The 26059-nt window shown below is 40.4% G+C and overlaps 1 protein-coding gene across 28 annotated transcripts in view; it reads right to left on the reverse strand.

Moving 5' to 3' along the window:
• Positions 1 to 20173, reverse strand: part of svila (supervillin a) — a 58537-nt gene extending 38364 nt beyond the window's left edge. For 17 of the 28 annotated variants that reach the window (XM_086160648.1, XM_086160643.1, XM_086160639.1 and 14 more), the window contains exons 1-7: positions 9199 to 9337; positions 4380 to 4443; positions 3398 to 3489; positions 2352 to 2415; positions 2126 to 2268; positions 1319 to 2042; positions 576 to 659 (exon numbers count right to left, since the gene is read on the reverse strand). In XM_086160648.1, coding sequence (XP_086016774.1) covers positions 576 to 659; positions 1319 to 2042; positions 2126 to 2268; positions 2352 to 2415; positions 3398 to 3489; positions 4380 to 4443; positions 9199 to 9256 — 1229 coding nt within the window. In that variant the 5' untranslated portion in view covers positions 9257 to 9337. Of the gene's footprint in view, positions 1 to 575; positions 660 to 1318; positions 2043 to 2125; positions 2269 to 2351; positions 2416 to 3397; positions 3490 to 4379; positions 4444 to 9198; positions 9512 to 11760; positions 11871 to 19952 lie in introns of those variants that run through there. The other 11 variants (XM_086160657.1, XM_086160652.1, XM_086160649.1 and 8 more) reach the window with 5 other exon arrangements.
• Positions 20174 to 26059: the final 5886 nt, after the last annotated feature.

Consider the following 26059-nt stretch of genomic DNA (forward strand, 5'->3'; position numbering starts at 1 on the left):
TGCAGTCAAGGAAAGTCGTAATGGGCTTATTGTGGTCAGATATCGTTGGGCTAATTTCCCAATGGCCCCAGAGGGGGTTCATGATGATTGCAATGCGATGTCAAATGACCGTCAAAACTCAAAAGTAGCTTTTCTTAAACCTGTAATTGAATCAGCTTAGGACCCTAAGCACCCTGAGGACATGTGTGTCTTTGTATGTATATACATACATATACATATATTGATATTTACACACACACACACACATATATATATATATATATATATATATATGTGTGTGTGTGTGTGTGTGTATAGACATAGATAGATACATATATATATATATATATATGTGTGTGTATGTGTGTATATATATATATATACAGTATATACGTATATATATATATATATATACGTATATACCCCACACACTGAGGGATAAAAAGGAAAGAGTAGAGTAGAAAAGCTCTGGGTCCTGTCCTGATCTGCTGTTTAAGAGCCATCATTCATGAGGGTTAATGGGTTCTGGTAAGTTTAGCTGAATGGGGAACACGGATGGAGGCTTTTGGCGAGTGACACAACCAGCCTGGGTGTACCTCGACGGCCAGTTGATTAGAGAGTGGGTGTCGCCTTCAGCATCAGCCTGGAGGAACCAATCAGTGCACAGTTTCGCCTTTGCACTGTACCAATGAAAATCCGATGGGGAAACAGGTGAGCAGGAGTTCAGATTAACCCGTTTCCTTCAATGAGCCCAAACATGTGCAAAGAGATACACACACCCAAATATAATTCTTACAGAGTGGGTTTAGATGCAGAGATTCCCCTATTGTGAAGGGTTCTTTTTGTTTGTTTTGTTTACTCCAAACTACATAAAGCTTGCATCTTGTTGCTCTGGCAATGCTGATTTGAATGGAATGTTATGACACACACACATTCATGACAAACACACACAGGCATACATCTATGACATCTATGGGTTCGACATCTGTGCTGGGGAAAACAGTGCCTTTGAACCTGCTATGTTGTGAATTTGAATATGGGTGTCGTTGTGTGTCAGTGAGACTCCAGTCCAACACAAGAACAAGCTTATGTTGCCTGACGGCCCTGCAAAGTAAGATGACCTTGAACGGAAGGTCATTGCAGGGCTGGAGTTGGTATAATGATGGACTGAGCTGTCTCATAGCAAGTCCATGAATCAGAGACGATGATAAAGCAAAACCTGCTCACATAAGGGGTGAACTTATAAATATTAACCTAAAAATTTGCAAAGCGAGTGAGGAATAACAACCAATGGGGGAGAGAAAAACCTTTAAAAAAACAAATATTCTGTCACACTCACCCTTGCCTACTGAGGATGTTGTGAGCCTGCTGCTCAATGAAGAGGTCGCCGGGAGACACGCCATGTTTGGGCGAGGAAAGGGAAGGGTTCCTGCTCAGCTTGGGTGAGCTGGGTGGCGCCACCGACACCGGGTAGTCCTTGGGGGGCACCCTGGCACCGGACGACGGCGACGCCACATCCATGTACGATGAAGAGGATGGCTGCTCGGGTGCGGCACCCCTGCGCTGATTCTCCATGTTCATCAGCCTCTCCCGTTCGGAGAACGAGTCCAGTCTTGTTCGGACCGTTTCGTAGCTCTGGTCAGTGTAGCTGTTTGTGGGCACAGTGTGTCCTGCATTTGGGCTTGTGACGGAGCCATACGAATTTACGGCAGCGTCCTTCTTTTCGTCAACGAATGATTCTCCCCTGTGGCGTCTCTCAGAGACCGTTGCCTCTTTCTGGGCACGGGGATAGCGTGATGGGTAGTCCACATCGGGCTCTTGATCCAACGAAATGCCGTAACGCTCAGCCAGCTGCCGGCGCCGCTCCGCTTTGTACCGCGCAATGCGTTCGGCTTTGGACTCCAGCTCTGGAGCACTGGTGCTTGAACCAGAGCCGTAGAATGGCTCTGCAGTAATCAAAGACTGAGGGTCGGGCCTACATCGAGCTCTAGACTGTCGCTCTGGAGCAGAGACAGGCAGGTCTGAGCTTTCAAATCCCTCTGAGCCGTATCTCTGAACTGTAACTACAGAAAGCATTGAATGAACATCAGTTACATTGATACAGAGGAGGCAAAAAAAAATGGTCCCAGTTTATGACATTTCTCACCACCGCATGGCTCGAGGGGGTCAGAGGCCCTTGTGTATCGTGGCATGTCCTCCTCTAGAAGTCGGTTGGCCACCAGGTTGGGCATCAGAGAAGGGTGCACCTCAGCTTCGGTGCCCTCCAGTCGCCTGGCTATGCGTTCCTTTCTGTGTACGCGTAAAGGAAAGCATGAAATTATTCTTCATTACAGGCACATGCAGCAATTTTCTGAACAAGACATCCCTCCTACCTGTTCATTTCCCAGTCACTCGCACTTGTGGTAATGCCTTCAAATCGTTTCCTTAATTCAGACACTGGAACAGAAACACAAATTTTCACATATTTATTTTGCAGTTACCGTAAAGACAACACCCCTTTTTTATAAAAAATGATATGCAATTACAAATTGTCACTGTATATTACTTGCGCTATTCGGCCCATCTCCATCTTTGTCCATAAAGATTTAAAATGCAGTTTATGGTGGATGTTTTGAAGTTTTGTATTTTACTCATTGGTAAGTGGTCGAAGCTTATATATAGTAATAGTGATTTAACACCTTGCAGTTTCAAAGCACTTCACACTATAAAATGTTTACACACACACACACACACAGACACACACACACAGACACACACACACACACACACACACACACACACACACACACACACAGATGCTAAGCTGTCATGTGCTAAGGAAGGTGCACATATGAAATGACATGGAAGAAATATAGACTAAGGAAAAACAATTGAAAGTCTTATGTGACTTCTTTTACTTTTTGAAAGAAAAAACTCAAATTCGACTAGTTAAAGGAAATGTAATGTTGCATTTTCACAGAAGCCCACCGCCATGGTATTTTATAAACCGTGGTGTTATGTTTCTTTGTGGTCAGGACCTATTTTAGACCATTATGTTATTAAAAAATTTCTGCCTATTCCCACATATTGGATGCTTTTATTTTCTTCCTTTCTACATTGCAACATACAAAACGATACAAGAGATGACTGGTCAAAAAATAAATAAAATAAAATAAAAAGGATGATACGTCTGGCAGACCCACAGATTTGTCACTGACACACATTTCTGAACTAAATTGAGACATAAGAAAAGCTTTTAGGGGGTTCACATTGTTCAATTATAGAGTTTCTGTTGTAAAAAGAACTGATTTTTGACATTTGTCCACCTGGCAAAGAGACAGCCGTTGCACAACAGCAGTTTTGCAATTTTCACAGAGCCTGGGAAAGTTGAGAGTCCCTAAAAAAATGTTGAAAATGAATAGAGAAACCTATTGCTCACCTTTAGGGAGATTGACCAAGAGACCAACATCTATATCCTTGACGATTTTGCTCGGGTCTTCTTTTTCGTCGAGGGAGAATTCCTTCTGGAAGCTAAGAGGAGCAGGAAGAAGGTAGTTGAAACAAGACAGAACTGTGGGAAACCAGGCCCTGTTTAACAGGCTAACAGTTAAAAGCAGACGCAAAACTGATGCAGAATTAATCTGAATCTACTCAAAAACTTCAAACCAAACTTGGCTTAAGGCAGGACTGCTTTGCATTAGTGCCAAGAATCTGGATAACTGTGAAAGGAGTTGTACAAAAAAAAAGTATCCATAAAGAAATTATGAGATGTTTGATGTTTGTCATTAGGGGATATTTAGATTTGTGTTTCTCTCTGATGATAATCTCACAACCCTGGGAAACCCACAAAAAGAAAATTAAATTTTTGTATCCAGTGATTACTACACTGGATTACTTCATTACTACAAACCAAGATTTAGTTCAAATCTTGGTTTATTAGCTACCTGATTTAAATTTTTAGCGATGGCTGGCAGCATGATTGATCATAAATTCTCTTCAATGCAAAGTCTTAACTGTAACAATTGGCAATCAGATGTGATGACCATTGCTCCCTGAATAAATACAAAATTAGAGTTTTTAATTTTCCAGCTATCTACTGCTGGAGATGACTGAAGCAATGGCGTGCATGGAAATGATTTTTCACAAATGATTTGACCCAAATCAGATGCTTTCCTTCTCTATATTTTTATGCTATTTAATGGAGGGAATGTACAGTATATCCCCAAAAAGCATAGTTTTACATTTCATGTAATCAAAATTAAATATTTCTGTTAGTTTATGCAGTAAACTGTAGGGGCTAATTTCATGGTATCCCCTTTCGCTAAACTATGAGACAAAAACAAAATCAAATTACAAGAAAACATTTAGAAAACAGAACACAAAGTTAAAAACATTAAGGATTAAATCACTCTGTATCTTACCTAAGAGCTCTCTTCTTTAACAATCTGGGATTGCCTAGCTTAATGGGGGTGTCACTGTTAAATCCTGCAGACAGACGAAAACAATGTCAAACTTGGTCAAGTCACATTACGTATCCATTTCAGCTCTCCACATCGCCACTGAACCCATGTTGCACAGAAAAGTGAAGCCTTCAGCCTTATCTCACAGGTGCAGAACCATACGAACGAGGTGGGTATCCAAACAGAACCAAATTAAGTGGAAAACAATATGTGTGTTTGACGGTTTTCATTAAACCGCTTGCAGCTTCCTCAGTCTCTCCTCCTCCCCAATAATAGCAACCATTGACACAACATCGCCTCCTCAAGACACAGAACATCTCTATTTGCTCTCAGGCCATTGCTTAGAGCGTGACTATTTGCTGTGTCATAGGCGTTGCAAAGTCATATCACTCATCAAGGTTGCCTTGCGAAAAAGCAGCAATAGATGTTGCCAGGAAGAAATAGGCACGTCATTGTCCCTGGGCAGAACTCCTTTACCCAATATGAATACAGATAGAGAGGCCTGTCATACCCGTATTGTGCAAGTTCTGAAACCACACATTGCTCCAAGGCTATGAAAGTAGACAGTGATGTAATCACCTGCTTAGTACCTATGGACAAATACATCTTTGTTACCAAGACAGAGAAAATTAGTTGGCATGAAGCATCCTACAAACTCATACCAATCATATGGATTTGAGAAAAGACCCCTGTGGAAAGCCTCCATTCACTCCTCACCTGCTTGATCAACTCCAAACCTCAAGCATGTGGTTATGAAGGAGAACTTTCTGGGGTCACGTAAAGGCTCAACGTCGCCCCCCAAACACACAAACTCATAGCCCTGACCTCTCCCACTACCCCCTCACACCCATTCCAGATGACCAGTCCTTATTCAGCATGGTTGGGTTGATGCTTCAAATCCTCCCCTCTTAGGTAAAACATGATTTGAGAGAAAAAAATTGATGATTCCAAAGAAGCTATATGGCTTTATGTAGAGGCAGCTTTCTATACATCACCGAAAGATGATCCTAATTTTCTGAGCTGCTCAGGTTTACTTTTACCAGTGATTTCAAGATTAGCTCGACGCCATTGTAATGAATATAATAATAATAATAATTTATCCTTGAGCAGTAGGCTGGCGTACACCAGCACCAGGGGAGCAGTTAGGGGTTCAGTGTCTTGCTCAACAACACTTCGACACACTAGGAGGAGCTGGGAATCGAACCAGGGATGTTCGTTTCCAAAGACGCCACGCCGCCCACCAATATGAAAACAATGGCAGGGAAAAACAAGAGCACGTACATCCTTTCAGAAAACAGTAAAGAATTCCAAGACGCTCTTGAATGACTCTACCGCTAAAAGTCTACTTTGTCCATGTCACTATAGTATTCTTTTCCTGAAGACAGAAAAGCGTAGTATTATAAGAGTAACAGATTGATTGAACAAAGACATCAGAAAAGTCTTACTGCAGGATCAAAACTACCCCCTTCTAGCCCTCTAGTCCCCCCCCCCAATTTTCACAGCTACTTTGTTACAATCACTCAAATAAATATGGAATACAATAAGCGAAAAACAGGAAATTATTCAGTGTCAGTGAAAGGATTATATGTGAACTATGTAAACATCTCTCAGATCTTGTCTCAAACTGACAAAACAGACATTCTTATCAGTAATGTTTATGGTGAGATATGGACTCAAGGTTGCAAAGACCGCATTCCGCTTCACAACATTTTCATACAAATTGACTACTTACATTTACTGGCTTCTTTTTTTCTTCAACATCATCTCTGACTCAGAACAAAGTGTTGACAGACTGAGCAGCAAATGCAGTGGATGTCTGAAATATCCAGTTTAAAGGGCTCACTGCAGTTTCCAGAACACATTTTGAGGATAAATGCAACGCAATTGTTATTTCCTCCATAATATTTACAGAGTTATAGTGTTTGATCCAAAAAGTGGTTGTGAGAAGGGCTGTTGAACAAATTTGGAATCCTCCCTCTTTCCGGAATTGACACGTTTTAGTCAGATGGGGGGAGGGAGGTTCTGAAATCTCTATCGTGTTGGTGGTCTTCTGAGAGTTTATTACAACCAAGAACCATAAAGGGCAAACTTCTAAGAAATATCACCTCAGCAGACAAATACCAGGATTCACTTTTAAGCAACAGTGTGAAACACAACCAGATGCCAAAGTAAAGGTTAATTAGCCAGCAGAAAAAAAGCAAAACATCTGCCCCAAAAGGTCAGCGGTTTGACGATTCTGACGAAACTAAAACAAAATTACAAAATATCTACCCTGTTTTCATTTTACACCTCACTCAAGCGAGTGACATGTGGACTATCATTCCCAACCTCCTCTGAAGTGCCACAATATGGAGGTTAAAAAAAATAAAATAAAATAGTTCACAATGATCACACGTGGTAGGGTCTTTGATACCAGCTATAAAGCTGAAACACTGAAATGCAAATAGCTGCACACACACCAGAAATCCATCCCTACCTGACCCTGGTGTGTCTTGCTAGAACTAGGAAAAGGAGCTTGTCACTAATTAAATGTAGGGATAAAGTGATTTAATGAATCAGTTAGACTGTCATTTAGCTTCTTAAGAGAGAGAAGACATTTACATGATGGTATCTTCAGATCCAAAGTATGTGTTACTTAATCTGTCCACAAAAAAAGGTGCTTTTGAGGACTGAAAGGATGAAATTTTAGTCCAAAAAAAAAAAGGAAAAAGAAAAAAATGCCTCAGTAAAGAAAAACATCCTGGGTAGTAACCCAAGATGCATCAAGGGCTGACCATGTGTCCAAGTTGAGATACGGGATTAACCGATGGTAGGGATTACCCGAGACCAAAAGGAAATGTGTCATGCTTTAACTGTCTGCATTACATCATACTATGTGCATGCACATTTGTGCTTTTGTGTACATACGACTCCAGACCCGTGATCGTAAGCGAAAAAAGGGCCAAAGGGAGCTGTGAATAAAACACACTACAAAACAGGTGAGGAATTAGAAATGAAGGTGGAGTGAAGACCAGAAGGACTTAACAAAACGATGCGACGATAAGCCGATCAGGTCTTTAACACAAATAACAATGACTTTATAAGCAGCTCTGCCGCTTATTGATGTACTGTAGAGAAAACAGAGACCAAAGGACAGTTAATATGTGCCTCAATCCACCCCCTATCCCCCCACCCCCACCCCCAATGTCTCTAAAAAGCCTGAAACTGTGGGCCACCTGTTGTTGATTCCCAGCCAGTTAAGCATGGAGAAGCAGGCCTCAACACTCAAGCGTCACCCAGTATAACGGTGGGAATAAGACGCAGCCATGGAATTGTTGCAAGTCTGCAGTGTACAAAGGTCACGAAGAAGCGAGGTTAATTATATGATTAAATGTTAGCTGGTGAGGAAATTTTCATTTTAAAAGTATTCCACAAAACTATTCACAAAATACTTTAGATTTTTTTATGGTGGCAGTGGCTATTTTTTCTGATGTCTGTCTTTTGACAAACACTTTCCACTATGCTGATGACACCCAATTATTTTGGTGGATAATTAATAAATTAGAATAAAACATACGTACATACACACACACATACACATAAAATTACTATAAATTATATGTCAACGATGAACTTCTCTTCAACTTTCCAGCCTCACTTTTCAAAGTTTTGACAATGCATCTAAACCGGGAGTATGGGCAGAAATGTATAGGCACATTTATGGCAATTCATATGCACCTATGATTGGTTAGATTATATACAGCAGCATTTTTAAGTATATTTCTAAGCATTGTGCTATGTATCTTGGCTACAACACTGTGCACAATGGGCATGTCTGATTCATTGTATTTTATTCATGTTAAGTTGTCTCAGAGGGTTCAAAAATGCTTAGGAAACTAAACATCCCAAACAGTTTTGCATATATTGTGTCTCAAGAAATGATAATGTGCTTATAAAAATAGGGATATATGATCACCACAACAAACTCTAACTTGAAACAGCCATTCTTTGCTGTACAAATTCTCTGTGTAATTGCATATAATGAATTGGCTTTTCTTCCAAATCACTATCAATAGTTAGAATCTTACAATGCAAGCTTACAATTCACTGGAGGACATCCTTTGCACTTATATTGGCAAAAGGAGTACAATACATTTGGCTGTACATTAGTTGGGGGGGGGGGGGGGGGTCGTCATGTTGCAGATACCAGCCTGTTGGAATAGACGCTGGGATGGGAGATATTTGTTTTTATGTAATTCAGGCATCTTGGAAACATGCGGGAAAAATTACTTTTAATTCAGCTCAGTCCAACTTTTATACAACGCCGATCCATGACAGAGGTTAGTAGCAGGCCCAGACTGCACGGTTTATTTATACATTTACAGCGACAACAATTGCAACTGTTTGCAGGAGAGGCAAAGGCACCACTTGTGCTTCTTGATTGTTGAAGCTTCATAATGGGATTTCATTTTATTTAGATTTTCCCTTTTCAGTGCAGTTTGCAGAACAAATAACTGCTTAGCTCAGAATAGATACCTCCCCCGTCCCACACACGGTCAAGAGTCCCTTATCTCTGCTACAATGTGTCCTTGGAAGCATCAGCTGCAGTGTAATAAGGACGGCTGACTAGAAAGCAAAGAGGAAGGGAGTCTGCAGTGTGCTGCTTGGTTCCTCCGATTCCTGGCTACCCCCCCCCCCCCCCCCCAAAAAAAAATAAAAATAAAATAAAATAAATCACCTCTCCCCAGCTTGAAACTGGAGCCCCCTCTGAGCAGTTGTGCCCCTATGTATCAGGTCTTACCTTGGCTGCAAAACTTGACATGGCTCAAGTAGTTTGAAATCCATGGGTTCCTGTACATTTTGGTGATAAATTCAGGCAAGAGAGTAAAATAGAACCGGGGGAGGAGGACAAAAAGAGATGGAAATACAGGAGCAGAGAAACAGCTGCGTAAGAGGGCGACGCAGATCCAAAAGCAGTTTGTCAGTGCTCCGGGACAGAGAGACAGAGAGGGAGAGGGAAGAGAATCAGGTAGCGCGAGCAGAGGAGTGAGGGAGGAGAGTCCTCGCTGCAGTGCTGGTGCAAGTGGAGGTGGCCCTGGCAGGCTGACAGAGGAGGGGTGAAGCCTACTCTTGCAGTAGTGCAACCCTCTAGGATCCGGTCGTCCACATTGGCTCGCTTGAGGGTGAAACCGGTGCTATGACAGCATGCAAGGCTACAGCACAAGCTGCTAAGCACAAGCTAAGCTCATTATCTATCACATGCCAAATTACGCCCCATCCCTTCTTCACAAGCCACTAGTAGCAAAGGGTCCGGCATGCAACAAAATGAGCTTCGTAGACATAGAGGAGGAAAATATTGAGTGCATGTGTGAGAGAGAGACAGAGAGAGAGAGAGATATTAAGGAGTGTTATACGGAGAGCGCTGCTTTCCCTTGGCTCGCGCACATCGATGGGTATGCCAATGAAACCGGTTCGGAGCATCAGATAACGCTTAAGAGGGAGCACGCTGGGCGGGCAGAGACTAGGCGTTGAAATAAAGCGAGGTAGGGAACAGTTAAATGTTGAATTGACCCTCTCACCCACATGAAAAATTTCCATCCATCACTTCTCGGAGTGCACGGAGCTAAAGCAAGGAGAACGATGTGGGGATGGGGGGGGGGGCGAGTGAGGACACAAAAGGTACCGATGTTGGAAGTTGGGATGAGAAACTGAGATCATGTTAGAGGGGGCAAAAAGACATGTTCTACTATGTTTGATTCTGCATACCTCTATCGTTATACCATGAATCCAGCAGTCTCCTTTCATGTACACAATAACACATTACTATGCTGCAGTTAGCATGATCATGCAGAAACTGCAAACAAAATCTTGGCAAGCCTCTCTGGGACGGAACACCGCTCCTATACATCAATGTGACAAAGACACGCTTATCATTGAACTGCCAGGGGGGCACTGGCTGGGAGGCTGACATGGAGCCAGCCAATGTATTTCCAACACTGAGGAGAAACAGTGAGCACTGTCTTATCTGTCCGCAGCATACAGACCAAAATCTGTCAGCGGCAAACATTCACACATTAACATAAAACAGGATCTCACGGGGCAAGCGGTCACAAATGTCACCCTCGACTTCCTGATTCAGCGACAACACCCTGCAAATGTAGGCCACGGTGTTGGGCCTTTAAAAAGAACATAAAGCAGACAAGTCAGACAAAATGGTAAGATTTGTCACGTAAATCAGCTGGTGATTCACGTCATCTGGGCTGCGCAGGTGTTTCAAGAAGCAGCTGGAGTGACACACAGCAAAAAGGTTTGGATCCTTCTCAGCTGAGCTCATCGAGCCCCACATGAGAACCATGCACATTCATGCTCAAACAGCGGGAACTCAACATGAACCTTTCAATTCACACTGAATCTGAGTGGACAACTTGGGAGCGTAAAAACAATAACTCTTGCTTTTCTAACAAGCCCAATGGGAATAACAACAGTAAACTATCGCGCCACAGCCAATTCGATATTCACCGTTGCACCTGAACGATAAATCACGCAGAAGGACTTCAATGGCCAACACAAGATTTTATTTTTCCACCTAAAATTGACAAGAATATTTTTTTTTTTACATCTCCTGCTTAAAGTTTACACTACTTTTGTCTAATTCTTTAAAATCAGCACTTGAGATTGCTCGACCTACATCAAAACTGCATCAGCAATACTTACAGATGTATCATGGCAGCTGGAATTGGATTGAAATCTTGCATACTTTTCGCTTCTCAGCCAAGAGGGTTCTTAACTTCTGTTGAAACCTCTTGGCTGGAAAAACCTGGTGTACGAGAGGCAAAAGAAATTTACCAAATCTGTTTGCCAAAATAGAATTTATTGACTAGGACCACAATCTGGATGACTTAGAACCTTCACAGGTGCATCCATTTTATAATTTGTGTTACAAATATCAGTTTTGGCTCTAAAAATCCAGTAACATTCCAAGCTCTTATCAACTGATGCATGACAGCTTAAACTTATTTTGCATTCTTAGCTGGTATTGGAGGGTTTTAATTTAATGCTATAAGAATAGCTTAACTCATTTGCACTAAACTTTGCTGTTAAAATTTAAAAACTGCATTCAAAAGCTGAAATTCTTCCACTGTAATGTGCTGCTACAATTCAATACTTAAAATAAAATGAAGCTGTCATTTCAAACAATTTCAGCCTAACCCTACATATCAGGTGCTAGAAGTTCATTTGTCAAAGTTCCTTATTTATGCTGATTTTTTTTTTTTCTTCAACGGTTGCATGCTTCAAAGATCACGTTTGATGTCCCAAATCATGCACAACTTCAATTTTTACCACAAACCAAACAAATGCTCACCATCCAAGTTGTCATCACCGCCGCACCTACAGCCATCTGACATCTGGCCGCCGGACTTGTGGCGAATATTTGTTTCTTTTGACTCATCCACTACAGGGATGAGATCAGGGCTGCAAAACCACCCAACAGTTACTACCCTCTTATTAGCAATGACGACAGTTTACAGCCAAGGATAGACAAGACCTTACAGGTTGCTGCAGCAGAGATGCATTGAACGCCTGTCTCGTTCTCTAATCCGTGTAGTGAAATTTAGGGTTTATACAGACAGAAAATGTTTGCTACTCTGACAAAAAAAAAAATTCTATAAACCAACAACCATGTCCAGAAGCAAAAACAAAAAACTAGGTACTCAGGGAAATGGCATTTCTCACATGTTCATCCTTGTTCTCACATACTGAGTCATATTTCACACTGATGCTCCAGCACTTGAGGAATGTGAGGTACTCTTGCTACAAAAGACACAAACATAGAAAGCCGCCATGCACAAAATGTAGCTGACCAGCCGTGTCTTGTCTTTGATACTAAATACCCAATCACATCAAAAAATGCATACGTATACCCGTAATTGGGCTTGAGTCACAGCTGAGTTCTGACAGATAACCGCAGCTACGTAAGTTGTTGCCTCAGGGATGGTAACTTCAGATGCACTGTCTCAGAGCAGTTATTTTGTCTGATTTAAAAGAACGGAACTGCTGAAAGTGATGTGGCCAGTCACTTAAGCCCTGCTGGCAATCAAGATTAAGGTACCGGTATGCCTTTTTAGATGTCGGTTCAACGGTTAACAATAAAAAAAATTGTTAGCTTAAGCTTACTGGAACTGCACACACTGTAAAAAGTTGTCTACAAATGTAGCCTACTGTCAAAATGACTAGAACTCCACTTGTGATCTTGAAATTAAACCATTTCTAGAGTGAGGCAGTTAAGGTTTAGTTTCATAATAAGGGATCAACACTTCTCCATTAATCCTTCTACCCATGTGTTCGGTCACTGCCAGATTTAATGCGGACACTCCTTCCGCCTGGATAAGCTCAGTTGTGCGACAAATCAGTGTTGGTAATCAGATAAGGTTTTCAGACAATTCAAGTTTGCCCTAAGACTAACCTCCTGTGCGTGGAGGCATACCGATGGGTTTACTATGAGGCCTATGTAATGACTGCATCACCTTCACGGTCAAAGAAGAAAGCGAAAAAAAAAGGCAGAATGGACCGAAGAAAAGCTAGCATAGCTTGACTGACTCTGGGCTCTGTCATGACTCTAAGAAATGAAGTCCAGATTTTGGGCGTCCCAAAGGAAAGATATTCATCTTTTCATGGCGAGAGAGTGGCAGAGGCATCCAGCTTGTGCAGTCAGGCTGTCTCAGCAGACACATAACAGAGACGGAGCTTCTGCTGCACAGACATAAACCCAGATTATGGGTAAGAGAATAGTAAAGCAAAATTTCTCATACACAGCTGTAAAAGGGAGGTGGGGAAAAACTTAATTTGTAATGCTGTTTGATGTCTTTCACTCGGCAGAATAGAGGAATATATTTAGAAAAATGGGACTCTTAGGTGAGCTTTCACCTTGAAATGAAAAGGGGAATTAGTGTTAGAAAGAAAATTATGTTAGAAAATACATCAATGACAGTGCCGTAGATTTGAACGATTCACTGCTGTGCAGTTAAGCTACCACATTGGCAAAATGAAAATTGGGATAATTTTGAGTTCTTCCTACAGCTACAAATTTTAACCAAATCAGATTTTCTTTCCTCATATGACTGGGACCATGAGGCAGCATATTTCTTGGTTGGGAACAAAAAATCTAACGCTCCCTGACACATACTAGAAAAATGTAAAAAAAATGAATATATAAAAGGTTGAAATTATTTAGGTCAAGGAGAAAAGAAGTGATACATTATACATATATCCCATATCTAACGTAACAGACATTTCAAAGAGGAGACCGTTGCAGATACTTGATGTATGTATGTACTGTATGTATGTATAATTTTGAAATCAGGTGTCAAGTTTGTTCCCAACTTGATATCAGTGAACACTTTTCTTGGCCCCTGACAAGTGGAGCATCTGAAATTCAGTGAAATTAACCAAACCTTCTTCTCAGACCTATTTTGACAGTTGCTATACAATGACTGATTCTATAAAAGGTGAATGGTAAGATAGCTCAATTTGAATCTAGTACCTGTGCCATTACTGACACCCTCCAGTGGTTTATATCCGAAGGCAGAAAAGATGACCGTCAAGCTTTGAAGCTCACAATCATCTTTTCATAGTCACCTTCAGTCTCAAAATTTACTGCCACAATGCAAATAGACACACCAGCATTGACCTTTTGAGGCCATTGTACAGTTTGTTAACACCACAGTGGACACACCGCACCACGGATTTCCCAAAATAGAGTTCCCCAAACAGATAAGCAGTTACAAATTTGGATATGACTGACTCAATGTAAAGTGGGTCAAGTGGAATGTGTCTCAAGACCTCTGAAAGAGCTTGAATCAAGTCCAGAGCATCAGCCACACCTAGATTATAACAAGCACAGAGTTAAACAGCTTCAGTTAAACAGATCTGAGACAAATTCCACCCATAGATAATCTTCGAAGATTATCGAAGAACTGAAACCCATCCAAGTGAGAGAAAATAAGATATGAATCACATACGTCTGGCATAGAAGATAAAATGCGTATATATATATATCATAGCCAGAGCAAGCTACTGCCTTGTACCTGCAAGACCAAGACGAGGGCAAACTACATCAAGAAGAGAGAGACTAAGTTGCAGACCTGACATAGCACTAGCTGGAGGCAGCTGATGGTGGCAGTGGATAGAGATAGCGGAAAATACATTTAAGAAATGTACGCGACTCATTTGAAAACAACTTTGGTGGTGGCCGAGCGTAACTGCAGCTCATTTTTAAACAGTTAGAAGTGTAGTGTAGTGTCCTTTTTTTCCCCTTGCATATAAAATTAAAGAACATTGAATGTATACCAGGAAAAAAAGGGAAAAAAAAGAAAACTTCCGGTGTAAAAAGTTGCAATCATTTTTTTTAAAATTGATGCTCAATCTGTTACATAAAAGAAACATTTTTTTAAATTTTCAGATTATTGAATTGCGATGCTGTATGATTTAGAAACAATGACAATGATGAAAAGACAGGAGTCAGAGCAGGTGGTAGCAGAGATGAAGATGTTGAGGTTCTCTTCGGGAGTGACGAGGATGGATAGGATCAGGAGTGCTAGATGTTTTGGAGTGAAGGTCAGAGAGGCCAGACTGAGATGGTTTGGTCACGTACAGAGGAGGGATAGTGAATATTTTGGTAGACTGGAATGGAGGAGCTGGATTTGGGCATGCCAGGAGGGAGGTCTCGAGGAAGACCAAAGAGGAAATAGTGAGAGAGGATATGAAGGTAGTTGGTGTGAGAGAGGAGGTGACAGAGAATAGGATTAGATGGAGAGGGTTGATTCGCTGTGGCGACCTCTGAAGAGAAAAGCCGAAAGGAAAAGAAGTAGTCGGATTATTTCATTGTTTCTATAGTAGAGGTGAGCTTCAGTATTATGGGATTCCCAAGGTAAGATTCCACAATCATACAAAATTGACTGCAAATCCTTCATACGTGAAACATAATCTACAAATGTAGAACATACATATTCCTTTTATCAGATATTGGTCGATACTGAATAATTGATGGACGTTTTTGAACATTCTGTTGCTTCAACACTTCAGATGTTGCATTGAAATGCATTGAAAATCCAAAGTTTCTACCAACATTACAAACTTTGACCTGCTGAATGATCTGAGCAAGAGACCTGATGAATTCCAAAATAATCTATATGATAAGCAGAAACAACAGAAAGCTGTGAGACCTTCACCAGAAAAAAATATGTTGATGAGGAGCTCAAAGAGAAAATTCTAGCATTTTAAAAGACCAAACCTAAATGATAAACTGGTTTAAACAAATATAAAACTTGGGGCATAGTCAGATCACACCTCCTTAACATGTCTATATTCTTCTAGTTAATGGCATTAAGCGGCTGGCTTTAGGGTGCAGTATTGCCAAATTTTTCCAGAACTCCTATAAGGTGGCGCAAAAGCAAGGTGAATATACACATCCAAGGCAAGAAAATAGTTACTTAAAAGTTTATGTCTGTCCAAATAACTAATCCGATGATTCAAATCATTTGTCTTTCATACTGGAATGACTTTGACTTGTCGAAACATCAGGGTTGAAATAAATTAATACAATGTGTTTCAACAATCTTGATATAAATCAAATATTTGTGATAACATTTTTTTAAACAAAAATGGAGAGCACCAATGATCAGCACAATAAATATTTCCATGTTTTGTTTTGTGAATAGTGATTAAGACTAGTCCTTCACACCCCAGATGATAAATCAATATTCTAGTCAGTTCTCTCTGAGAAACACGCACATGCAAGCACACACACAAACAAAATGTTCTCCTGTTAAGTAATAGCATGTGCGTGCATGCTTCGTATGATACACGCAGAACATCTGGTCAAGAACGAGCTCCAGGAAAAGAATTCTTTATTGATTGCATTTGCTTGGGAATTTGCATCCATTCCCGGTTGCTATGGACGCCCTCCAGATTGGAACTCCAATTGAGAGGACAAGGAGACGGTGTTGGAAAGCGCCCCGTTTCTCTCCAGAGTCACCTTGCGATGAGCTGAGCCAGCACAAAAGAGGCTGCCAGCGGGGAGGTGGACAAAGATAGGGGTTCTGGCAGGGGTTTACCTGTTTCCAGAGTGAACGCAGGGAACCAAGCTCTGCTCTCGACAAACACCAATTGGTACCAATGCAATCGACACCGCAGGATCATCTCATCAGCAAGTGATGGGATTTTTTTTTTTTTGTGTGATTATTTTTGATATGATTCTCACACTTACGATATTTTCCCCCCAAATCCTGTTGATTTCCTTGCTGCACATCAGGTCCAACTCATTCATCTATCCCTTGACAGTATGTTATTTCTCTTTTTTAATTTTCTTCCAACTTTTAATCCAGAATTCTCAACAACGAAGGTCAGTACAACATTCTAAGGCCTCCATGGACTCTTTAGAAATATGAAGTATGTTCAGCCACATGTGGAAATTAGAATGAAGGGAAAGGTCCAAGATCTTGGATCATTAACTACGTAACTTTCCTTCCAATATATTCAACGTTAATAACACAAATAATACTCGGGACTGGAGATTTGTTACAGAGACAACAAAATGAATTGCAGAGACTAAAGCGTTCCAGATACAAACTCCCCCTAATCAAAGAGTACAAGCACAATGCAGCCAATTTCCCTTCCATTAAGCAACTGTCTCTCAGCTGAAGAGGCTCCTAACAGAGATCAAATCTTAGGGTCAAAGCCAAGGGCAGAGAGTCCTGCTCAAAGTCCTGTAGACTATAAGTGGCTTGTAAGTCACCGCTAATTCAATTTTGAACTGGAGCTAGTGGGTTTTAAACACAGGAAAAGCTGTCATGAAGAGATAAATATGTACTTAAGTCCCACCACGTGAGACCACTAGGACTAAGCCTCCTGCAAATATAAGGTGCTGAAAAAAAATCACAGAAAGACTGAGTGCAGTTTCAATTTACACAGAATTAAATTTGAAAAGTATCTCAAATGACTATTTTCAGTAAGCTCATTGGTTTTCATACTGCGAATATGCAATGAAAAGTAAAATCAGGATTTACTCCCTAAGTGCCAGCATGGTCTGCCTCTAGGGGCCGCCTTAAAAGAAAGTGCAGGTATAACAAAAAGTTTGAAATAAGAATACTTCTAGTTTGCATTGTTTAGTAAAACATGTAGACGTAATTTCATTTCCATTGGGAAATCATACTTTTAACTACTTTCCAACCCACCAGCTACCCTTTGTCTGTTGCTACAAATAGCTGGCATAACCTCTATGAGCATGTGCAAACCAGTACAAGTCTTAAAAACAAACATGTAACATTATCAAGGAATTTAATGTGTTTATTTGTTTTGAAAAATGAAGTGAAATGGATAGATGAGTTGAGAAGAGACCAGAGAAGAAAAATGAAAGTTGAGAGGGTACAGGTAAGATGTTTCAGTTATCCAAGCTTGGTCTGCTTTAGTGACAGCCTGCTTGCTGGACAAAATACTGCCGTTTAAACTTAGATTATGTGACTTTCAACATTGAGCCCACATACGACTGACATGATTTCATCAAACTTAACATCTTGACTGTGATTAAAGTGCTTGATATGCAAATCTATACAGGACTGTCTCCGAAAATTAGAATATTGTGATAAAGTTCTTTATCCTCTGTAATTCAATTACAATTACACATTCTGGATTCATTACAAATCAACTGAAATATTGCAAGCCTTTTATAATTTTAATATTCCTGATTATGGCTTACATCTTAAGAAAATTTAAAAATCCAACCTCAAAATATAAGAATATCATGAAAAAGTAATTTTTGTTCTTTTAATTGCATTACAGAAGATAAAGAATTTTATCAAAATACTCTACTTTTCAGACAGTCCTGTATACGCACATTTGAATTGTTGAACATGGGGTCAACAAATCTATTAGAAATTGAATTTTAAAGACAGAATGTGAAAAAACAAGATGGAAAGATCTGTAGATCTGTTAAGACTGAACAGTGTGCCCCCCTGCCATCATTATTACATCATCCCAGTGTGGGGGTGGGTGACAAGAGGTGGTCCAGGCTAAAATAAGGCTTTGAACAACACTATGAAACATGTTTAGTAATGGGGTTTTATAAAAGGCGCCAACAAGTAAAAGTATAAATAAAATAAACAATATAATAAGGGGAGAGTTGAACTGTAGAAAATAAGATACCTAAAAATTATGCATTCCAAACTAACAAATGGTCAGTTGGTGCTCAATGATATTGTTTATATTCAAATGTCAGTGAAAGCCATGTAAATGTCAGACAGAACAATCTCAAAAATCAGATTTCTCACAAATGTCCCTTTAAATCAGAGCCTCTTGCAAATAAAGAAGCAAATTCCTGAAGGGGAAACTTTTTAAATATCTTCCCAACAAGATAATTCAGTTGTCCCCCCTCATGACACACACACATCAATACTACTACTGACACATTAACTAAGCGCACTTCCTGTCTTCCTCAGCAGATTAGTTGCTTGATCTTGATCCCCTTGGCAGACCGACACCGAGACAAACAACTGAGAAAATGGCCACGGGCAGAGACAGCATGTAAGGAAAGACGGTCACAACATGATGCGGTACCTCCTACCAAACCAGAAATCAGATCAGCCAATTAAGTCACTAAACTAGGGCTTGTGTATATTTGGAGCGGGCTGTAAAAATAAACCCCACCGCTCACAGTGTCATAATTATACAATGCATACTGGGTCAAATTATTTCAAATCCGTGCTTCAAACCAACCTTAAGAGGTATCTGGAGTTCCCTATCCCACCGACCGTTCATGTAATATAAATAAACCCGATTGACTACAATTACGGCTAAACTAGAGCTTCTTTCTTTTAGCAATGAGCTCAATTTTAAAGTTGGCATGAGTGACATGAAAGTCGGGATCCCTTCCATTTGAATGAAAGGTAGTACAGAAGGCTTTGAGCACTGGCCGCCCCATTAGACAGCGCTCTATTTCTGTCTGTCCTGACAGAACGAGAGCAGGTGCAGCACAATGAACAGCTGTAGTACCTCAGCTGGTCGCTGAATGGATCCCACTTGGAGGAGCTCAGCTTCCCCCTCCCTTTCCCGATCCGTGCCTAAATTTGACCGTCCCTTTCCTCAACTTGCATCAAAATGAACCCTCTCAAAGACTTTCCAATGGGCCAACGGGGGATGATCCTCGCCCATAAATATTAAACACTTCCGGGATACAGAAAAATAATGTTTCAAAAAATAAATAAATAAATGAATAAATAAAATAAAGAACTGGCTCTCATTTCTGAGAAAACCTTTTAAATCTACCTCTGAAGCAGCGGACCATTCACCAAACTTAAATGATTTCTCATGATATTTTAGTCAATGTAAAAAATAAGAATACATTAGATGGACTTTAATAGTATAGTATGCAGTTTTAAAGCTCAGGACTGATTACAATCAGCTTTATAGCTATGGAAACTGATTTAAGACAACAAAAAAGCAGAGCAAGTAAACAACCTCAACAGACGACTCAACCCCAGTCACTGAACGAAAGCCACATACCTTTTAAGGAGTTTTATCTTCTCTGAAAGCCATTCAGTTTAAAGGTTGACGTGCTTCAGGTGGCCTGTGAAAGAGAAATTTTAAAAGTTGTTTCCCCCCCGATTATCTAGTCTGTTGGCCCAACAGTACAGGAGAAGGTCAGACCTCTGGAGGCTTGCAGGACAGGACTACTGAGACATGGAGGACTGACAGGTCCAAACATCACCACCCCCCACCCACTTTCTATCTGTAACCCTCCTTTAGGGGGACATGTGTTGAGGCTAGATCTGTAGCAGGCACGAACCCAAAGGGGTGGAGGGTGTTAAATTTAGATCGGTGCTTTCCCACACAGTCAACGCCAGGCCAGATCAATCAAATGACGACTGTGACAAGTGGTGGTCATGAGTTTTGTGGTAAAGGAAAAGGAGTGGACAGGAAAGTTGATGCGAGAGCGAACGTGAAAAGCCGTGTTGAGTGGACTTTTAAAGCGAAATTCATATCAAAAGGCAAAATGCCATTGACAATAACTTGGACAAAACCAACACTGCGCACTTTTGCTTCACCTTCAGAGGGGTTGTAACATTGTGCTATCTCTCTCACAACACTTGGGTGAGAAAGGTCAATTGAACTGGTATTTGCGGAAAGTATTCATAATTTACTATGCCTCTGGCATATGTTTACTGTTAGGCAGATAATTACCAATCTTTCAAACAATTTCCTCACGTCAAATATTGGACATAAAGTTTCTTTTTAATCAAATCAGAAAAAAAATGTTAAATAGAGGCACAAATGTCATGTTTTCATTTTTTGGAATACATCGCTCCAGCTTTATGTCTATAAAACCTTTACAAAAGTCTATATTAAGTGTATGGAAGGCGGCCCAGTGACGCTGTAGATTTCAACACGATCATTCAACACAAGTGGATAGCAGCCAAAAATATGGAATACAACCCCTTCACTCACAAATGACTGGTATCAACCCTGAGAAAAATATTGGCAATCCCCTTAAAAGACATCCATCGAGGCCTATAAGAAATATTTAAGACTGAGGAGGAATAGATGAGGCAATTTGTCTGCTACACAAAAGTATTACTAATAACTGATACTGGAAATGCATGTGTGTTTCATTAAGTTGATGTGGTCAATTACCATTAATAGATATATTTAGATAAAACATGAGGTCAACTTCCTCTGTAAAGCACTGACTTTGGAATAATTATGCTTAGTAAATATCAAGAGTAATGATAGGTGGGGTAATAATTTGATATTATTTTTATTATTTGTCAAAATGAAATATTAGACATTTTACTGCTGTTTAATTCTTCTTCCCTGCGCTCATAAGTACCCTCATCCCGGAGAGCAGTGCTTCAAGTAAACTTTCACTAAGCCCTGGAAAATAGTTCAAAATGGGTCAAAAGTCACTGACTGCCAGGCCAATCAGCCAATAGCGTGCAGTGTAATCGGATACATTGTGAGAAGTCTCAATGCAAACTTATGTTCACACACAAACACATTGACTACAACGAAAATATAAAACAAAAATCTGATCAATTTTTTTTTTTTTTTTTTTTTTTGGAGCATTATCAGTAGTGAAAAGGGTGAGAAGCATTTCCATTCGAGTAAGAAATTATGTATTGATATAAGCAGTGGGGCAAAGGAAAGAGGTAAAATAGACAAAGAAGGCCGAAGGTTGTAAAATACTTGTTTATTTGTTGTTGATTTTTAATTACAATTCTTTTTAATAAAATTCCTATATACTTTTACTGTAATAGTAAGTTGAGAACTGTGGCCTAATTGCCTTAATATGCTGGTATATTGATACTTGAGGCAGTAATTTTAGTTTATCTGCATTTGCTGCTTTCATGCTAAGCAGACTGCCTTTAGTTTTTTGTTTTTTTTTCGGTGTATAAATATTATTGTTGAAGGGATAACACCCTATTTGTTTATGTTTCCACTCCAAAAATCTGGGTACCAAACACATTCCTCTTGCTTAAATGGAAAATCAAACCGGTACAAACAGAGGAGAGTTTGGACATTGGGGAGAAGCTGGGATTCTGCAAATCAAATAAAAGAGCTGTCAAATACTTAAGATTTTCATCAAATGCTTTTTTTAATGGACAGCAGTTGGTTAGTATACAATATAGGCGTGAAAGTTACCAATTACCATCCCAGTTACATCCTGATTTTTCAGAAATTCACAGCTAGCAACACCATCTAGTGTTGGGTGAAGGTATAACCACCACAATTTCAGAACCTCGGTTCTGATTTGTCAGCTCAGTCCCTCTTTGTTCCTCAAAGTGGCGGTGTGAAATGAAAAACAGAAATATATTAAAAAAAAAAAGATTATCCCGGTTAGAGGCAAGTCGAGAGAGCTAGTCTGGGCACGTAGCCCAGTGCACAGCTGTGCAGCACATCGGCAGAGGTAAACAGGGCAGCTCTTGGAAGTGATGGGATAAATCTACTTCAGAGCCAATTAGCAGCACCGAAACATTACTTCTTCCAAAGCCAGCAAAGACACGTTGAAGCAAATGTGATTTCAATCTGGCGTTGTTATGTGAGAAACCGACTGCTGATTGCTAACATGCCCCGAGTGCACTGGATTGTCAGCACAACCTAAGAGACGGAGAGCAAAAGGACTGGATTCTTGTTTTTCCATAAACAGTTGCAGAAAAACCACAACAATGACCCTGAATGCTGAAAAACTTGAAGTGTGCGCACTATTACACACCCCCTCCCTGCTTTGAGAGCCTTCCAAGAAAACACTCAGCAATTTTGGTTGCAAAGAAATTTGCACGTATAACAGAGTCTTCACACCCCTTTGAGACGGGCAGGAACCGATCAACTCAAGAATCTTGCAGCAGCAGCACCATGACATGCTATTCAGATAAAGTGGTGAGCTTGACCCGCTGGTGCAAATTAAAACAAGACACGGGGAAGTTCTCAGCTGAGAAGAAAAATAAAAGATAGGGAGAGGGGTAACAAAAACAAAATTTACAAAACAATAAAAAGAAGGATTACCTAGGAAGCATAACCTGTGCAAAAACATTTGCTGATCTAAAACAAATCTGTTGCTAGCATTCTGTTTTATATTAATGTATGTTTTTCGGCTTGTTATGTGTCTCTTTTTTTAAATTAGGAGATAGGATCGATGACAAGTTGTTAGTTTTCTATACTAAACTCTCTTTAAGAAAAACAAAATTGCACAGTGTTATACAGTTTGTGTCTATAAGCCAGTAATGTTTGCATTCTTTATGATCAGGATCTTTAAGGAAAACCCATAATGCAGCCTTCAATCATTCTTCACACAAAGCCATATATCAAATTGAGATTCTCGGAATAATTGCATTTTTTTCATACTGGGCAAATGCATTGAAAATAACCTGTTTTCGCTTAATTGATTAATTAAATGATTTATTTTTCTCACAATGGTTAATGTTTCAACTCTCAGTCCCGGTTGAATAACCACCACAAACTTCCACTACCTGTCATTTCCCTTCAGGCTTTTTGTACCTGTCGTCAACGAAGACTCACCCCTGACTCAATCAACCACGATGCAGTAGCTGATTATTTTTGAAATTCCTAGGAAACAGTACTTTGCTACAATGCACAAGGGTTCTCACGTGTCTTGTCAATTTTAGACAGATCCAAAATAGCTATTTCTATCTAAAGTAAATAGAGAAATAAATATATAAATTAAAAAAAGACAGAGAAATCATACTTGGCGCTGGATCTTTAAGGCCCAGGATGGGATATGGGGATGTGATTTGGCCAGAACATCTATGAAACCCAGCGTCAGTGATATTTCTGCCTACACCCCGAAGGATACTTTACGTCAATGGCCAAGGGACACTTCACCTTGCAAGTGGTATACAGTATAAGCATCTGCTGCCCCACCAGTGTAGTACAAACAAGCTTTGATCCTCTGCACAACTTTTTATTTGCTATAAAAATCTTACAGTGAACTAAAATTTAATAAATTTCTCCTAAAATCCACTTTTATAATTCACATTGAGCATCAATGGCAGTCGGAGCCCCAGTCACCTCCTCTGCCCCTGCACTACCAGGTCCTACTAAATAGTTAAACTACTGTCACACAAACAAAGACCTGTGGGCAGAAAAGGTTTCATTCACAGGCGAAGGAGAAGTAGAATTAGAAGACGTCCGCAACTGACAGCACACACACAGCTCACGTTAGACAAATCAGACGACTGGATTTACATTAAGCGGTCAAACGATGACCCTACCTCTCATAGCTCCTGCATGTCTTGCAGGAGAAGGTCTTTAAAAAGAATTATTATCCGCCACTGGAAGTGTCATTAATAAATGGAAGATCATAGGAAGGCAAAAGTGGACAAAGGCAATGGTTTCATACGAGACTGGAGTAAACTGACTAAGACCAAATGGCTCGCCAGCAACCCCTGCACTTTCAAAAAAGAAAAAAAATACAAAAAAAAAAAGGGTTGGTTTGGCAGTGATATGTTCGTAAGCCTGTTAAGGCAGTGGCATGCACAGTTAGATTGTGGCGCCTGCATTAGGATCACCAGGATCCTGGCCAGCCATTTATCACCGAGGAGATGTGCATCTGGAGTGTGTCGAACTGCGGTGACCGGCCTTCTGGCCAGGCAGTGATGAAAAAGAAATAAGGGGAACTGCCATTTCCCTTTAATGAGCTCCAAAGACAAGAGGAAGGGCTTAGGAGGGACTGACTCAATGAACAGAGCACAGAGGAATCCCTTTTTATTCCCTCCAGCGACCCTGATGAGTCAAACAGAGGGGCAGTAAACCCAAAAAAAGCTCTGCGAGGGAAAGGGGGGAAGGGGGCAAAGTCTTCCACATGGCTTGAAACCAACAGCCATAACTGACACAAACACAAACATGATTTTTGGGTGCGCTCTGGGACAGGTAGTTAAATGCTGCATTCAAACAGGTCTTAAAATGGGACCTGAGTTTTTGTGGAAAGTTGGAGGTCTATTATTATACAAAACTCAAACATAAAACACGTGATGGTCTCACGAAAGATGAAGATTTCTAATAAATACTCCCTGTACAATAAGATCTCTTGAATTAAACTCGATCATCTGGTTACTGTCTCCAAATTTAGACACCCTTGTATGGCCAGAACAACACAAATTTATTTTTAGGGGCTGTGTAACTGGCTGAATTCGGCTTATCACACCTCAGAGTTCAGATGCCCTTTTCAGGAATGGTTTTCAGTATTTTTTTTGGCAATCTGTGACATTGTAAAACCATTTCACACCCAACATACTTTTACATCTGGAAAGAGAAGAGAAAAAAGTATGGAATTCGGGGACAAAAATATGTAAATAAATCTTGTTTATGGAGAGTTCATAAGCAAATTGGGGTAGGTGGTCTATTTGGATGAAGCCGGTACGCTGTCCTGGGTACCGCTTTTACTCCATCTTCCCATCCTTTCCTGCTGGATACAGATGTGAATGTTGGCAACTGGGTTTTTGTCTAATTTCTATGCATCAACTCTGTCAGTTCCATAACAGTTTTGCCAGTCAGATGGACAAACTTGGCGAAGAGAGAAGACTTTTGTGGTTCAATCGATAAATCGATAACAGCATAGCGGTGAATAAATCACGAGCATATTAATGTGTCACAAGGGCCATTTAAAAAAAAGAGGGAGGTAAACACTGGGAGAAAAAAGGGGCAATGTCAGAATAAACCTGCCAGTGGTGAGAGAGGACACTAAGTAAATAGGAAAAGGGCCCTGAGCTTTGCCAGACCGTATGAAGAGGTGCCAAAGAATAATCAATGCCCGTTTGATTTACCGGTACATAAAATATTGCCTCGTTTTCTTCTTTTTGTTATGCAGAATCAATTACAACGTTGATTAATGGTGAGGTTACGCTTCATCAACAGAAGCCGTACTATTAACAGGACAACAAATATCAACTAGCTATGTGATGGTGCACATCTCTCTCACACTAACACACACACAAACACACCATGCCAGGTCTTGTGTTTAAATGCTTTCCTATAAAAGGAAAGAGGTTAGGTGTCGACGTCTGAGCAAGAAAACTGACGAACAGAGCCAGGTGAAAGTGAGTGCTCACGTGTGTCCGTCAAACTTCACATAACTCCTCTTTAACTCATCACCTGCT

The sequence above is a fragment of the Fistularia commersonii genome, chromosome 15, assembly GCF_037954325.1.
Source record: "Fistularia commersonii isolate RoL2024-O1a breed Wild chromosome 15, RoL_Fcom_v1.0, whole genome shotgun sequence".
NCBI lineage: Eukaryota > Metazoa > Chordata > Actinopteri > Syngnathiformes > Fistulariidae > Fistularia > Fistularia commersonii.